Source organism: Triticum aestivum, chromosome 2A (genome assembly GCF_018294505.1).
Source record: "Triticum aestivum cultivar Chinese Spring chromosome 2A, IWGSC CS RefSeq v2.1, whole genome shotgun sequence".
NCBI lineage: Eukaryota > Viridiplantae > Streptophyta > Magnoliopsida > Poales > Poaceae > Triticum > Triticum aestivum.
The window spans coordinates 707,780,209-707,782,946 of record NC_057797.1 but is presented as its reverse complement, the minus strand read 5'-3'; the positions used below and the strand labels follow the sequence as shown (position 1 = coordinate 707,782,946).

Sequence of the window (2,738 nt, the reverse complement as noted above, 5' to 3'; positions counted from 1 at the left end):
GCTCCGTCATTGAGACCAACGTAATATAAGTTATATATCATTAAAAACTTCAAATCGCATACTTTCCAATGGTATAATTTTAAGACTATACAACTCATCTTATGTTGGTCAGATTATAGATTTAGAGATAAGAGCCTTATAAACCGGAAAGGAGGTACAGTAGTACTATCTCAGGACCCTGTCTAACAAGAACTATAAAGTACGAGTGATGATAGCCTAGGTCTTGCAGTGTGTACTTACGGTAGTATTTTCAAGGCGCAATCCTGCAAGGGGATCATATAACAAAAACAGTCCTACCCAAGATACTAATCCTAACAGTCTGTCAGTCTAGCACACTGTCTATCTTGGAGCCTCCAGACCCCCAAACATTCGGGTTCTTAAACTTTGCAGAAGTGGGAAGGACAATAAATTCTTCAGAATGTCATCTAATCATAAATGGAGACCACAAGCACTGGGGCATGAGCAATAGAATGTCTCCTCCTAGCAAAACCACTTAAGATGATTGATGTCTTGAAAGAGAGAAGGGACAACAAGGAGCATGTCTGTTCTTAGGCCTTTTTCCTTTCTTTCCGGGGCAAGCCTTCTGTTGGTTAAGAGATCATATTTTAGCTTCTATTAGGCGTATCCGTTGCACCAGATATCATCCCCTAATCCAAGGTCGTGTTAAATCAGCGACAATTAATATGGATGGACTAGTTAAATTATAATCACCACAAAATTTTATAGGCGTGTAAATATTATCTGCTAAAGCATGTTTTATGGTCATCTTTAGATGATGTAACATTTGAGTGGAGGCTAAGAAAAAAAGTGTCGTCTCAACCATCACATACTGCCCTTTTAAGCGCATAGGTGTTTGTTATGATCCATTGTCACATCGATCCGACAGCTGATTATCATGTGACTTGTACTCAACAGGGGTTTGTTGCCTGATATATCCGGACATCCCCCCCCCTTTCCATCTTAATCATCCACTAGGCGCACTTTTGAAGATTAAGTAGTATCGTGCACTCCTAAGCAGCAGCTTCAACATGCAGGATGCATTTCTTAGAGGCTTCTTAGAGGAATATACTAGGTACAATGCATATGCAGACACTCCTACCTGCTTCAGATAATCATCACCCTGATACAAGACATCTGAAAAAAGCGCAATCGAATCAATTCACTCAAGAACAGCACATTTCTTTTCAGAATTGGCCAAATGGATTCATGGAAAGCAAAGGTATTCACAGTTTCAAATAAGCCTAATCGATGATGCCGATTACTCCTTAGGAGTAATTATAGTTACTATTTTACAAATGTACAAAGCTGCTAAGATGTAGTGGCAACACCTTGATCACCACCCACCTGCATACCAGGGTCCTAAATTCAGAAATGCTATGCATTTCCAGCTCGGCGGTAAGAAGAACTGCTACTGATGATGAGATAAACAAAGGAAGGTAATTAAGAGAAGCAGCCGAGATATTTGACCAAACAGAAGGCTCATCGATTGGTTGACTGGTTCCTCTGCTACTAGTCGTCTTCTAGCTCTCGCCCAGATCTGTGGAGATCGAGCGCGCGCGCGGGCCGCTACGGCAAGAAGGGCGGCATCTCGCCGTACTGGGCCGGAGGCTTCCAGGTCGCCACGGCTGGGTCGGGGCGCGCGCCGCAGCGCTGGCACCGCTGGGCAGCCGGCAGCTGGACGGCGAGGATCCGGCGGCAGGAGGGGCAGGAAGAGTGGCCGCGCAGCCACTTGTCGACGCAGGCGGCGTGGAAGGCGTGGCCGCACTGGGGCAGCACGCGCATGGCCTCGCCGTCCTCGAACTCGGCGAGGCAGATGGCGCACTCCGGCGCCGCGGCGGCCTCCTCTGCCTCCTTGCCCTTGCCCTTGCCGGCGTCGGCGGAGACGTAGGCGACGGTGGGGATGGCGCGGAGCACCGACTTCTTGACGCCCCGGTTGGCGGCGGCGCGCGCCCTGGCTTCCGCGCCGCCGCACGCGCACCAGCGGGCGACGAGGCCGATGCCGAGGACGGTGATGAGCGCGCAGAGCAGCGAGGCGAGGATGATGACGATGTCCCTGTCGTCGGCGATGATCCGGGCGCCCGGCGTGGACAGGCCCGCCGCCTCCTGCAGGAGCCTCCGGGCCGCCATGGGTGACTCCATCGTCCTGTCCGTGTCTGTCCTGGTGCTGGTGGGATGGGTCGGGAGTGAGACGGGGTAGCTGGATGCGTTGCGGGGAGGAAGGTGACAAGTGTGCGCTGGAAGCTAGTGAGCGTAGCCCGGAGCGAGTGGGCTCTGGTCCGGATTTTATAGGAGGCGTTGGTGGCTTTTTTTCTCTGTGGCGCGGATAAAGCCGCGCGGTGTTTCCGGGCGTGGAGGATAACCGGGGGTGGTCGGCCGAGACGGTGGGCGGGCGCTCGTCGCCGGAATCCGGTGCTGTGCGCCGGAGGAAGTATGTGGTGGTACGTACTAGTGGCGTGTGCGCAAGATCATTATGGTGATAGCGATTTCGTTGCTGCACTCTTCTTGGTGTTCAGCTTAAACCAAATGCTGATGTGTTTCTTATCCGTTTTTCGTGTTCCGAGATGAGAGGGAAAAGAGAAAAGGGAGTCAACAAATGCTAAGTATAGTAGTGATATAGGAGTATTTCTATCCATGGCACATGAGAGGGTAGAAGACAAGAGACAGTGAAGGAACTAACAATGATGATATACATATTAGCAATTAAATAAAGAATGCATACTTAGTACACCCTCCGAATT

At 50.4% G+C, this 2,738-nt stretch overlaps 1 protein-coding gene across 1 annotated transcript; it reads right to left on the bottom strand.

Annotated features, from left to right (window-relative positions):
- Positions 1 to 1,177: 1,177 nt before the first annotated feature.
- On the bottom strand, positions 1,178 to 2,267 carry LOC123190401 (probable E3 ubiquitin-protein ligase ATL44). Its single transcript, XM_044603028.1, has one exon. The coding sequence runs from the start codon at positions 2,137 to 2,139 to the stop codon at positions 1,567 to 1,569; it is 573 nt and encodes a 190-aa protein (XP_044458963.1). The 5' UTR covers positions 2,140 to 2,267; the 3' UTR covers positions 1,178 to 1,566.
- Between the last annotated feature and the right edge of the window lie 471 nt (positions 2,268 to 2,738).

Coding starts and splice junctions, on each gene's coding strand:
- LOC123190401 (XM_044603028.1), bottom strand. CDS start 2,139: ATGGAGTCACCCATGGCGGCCCGGAGGCTCCTGCAGGAGGCGGCGGGC.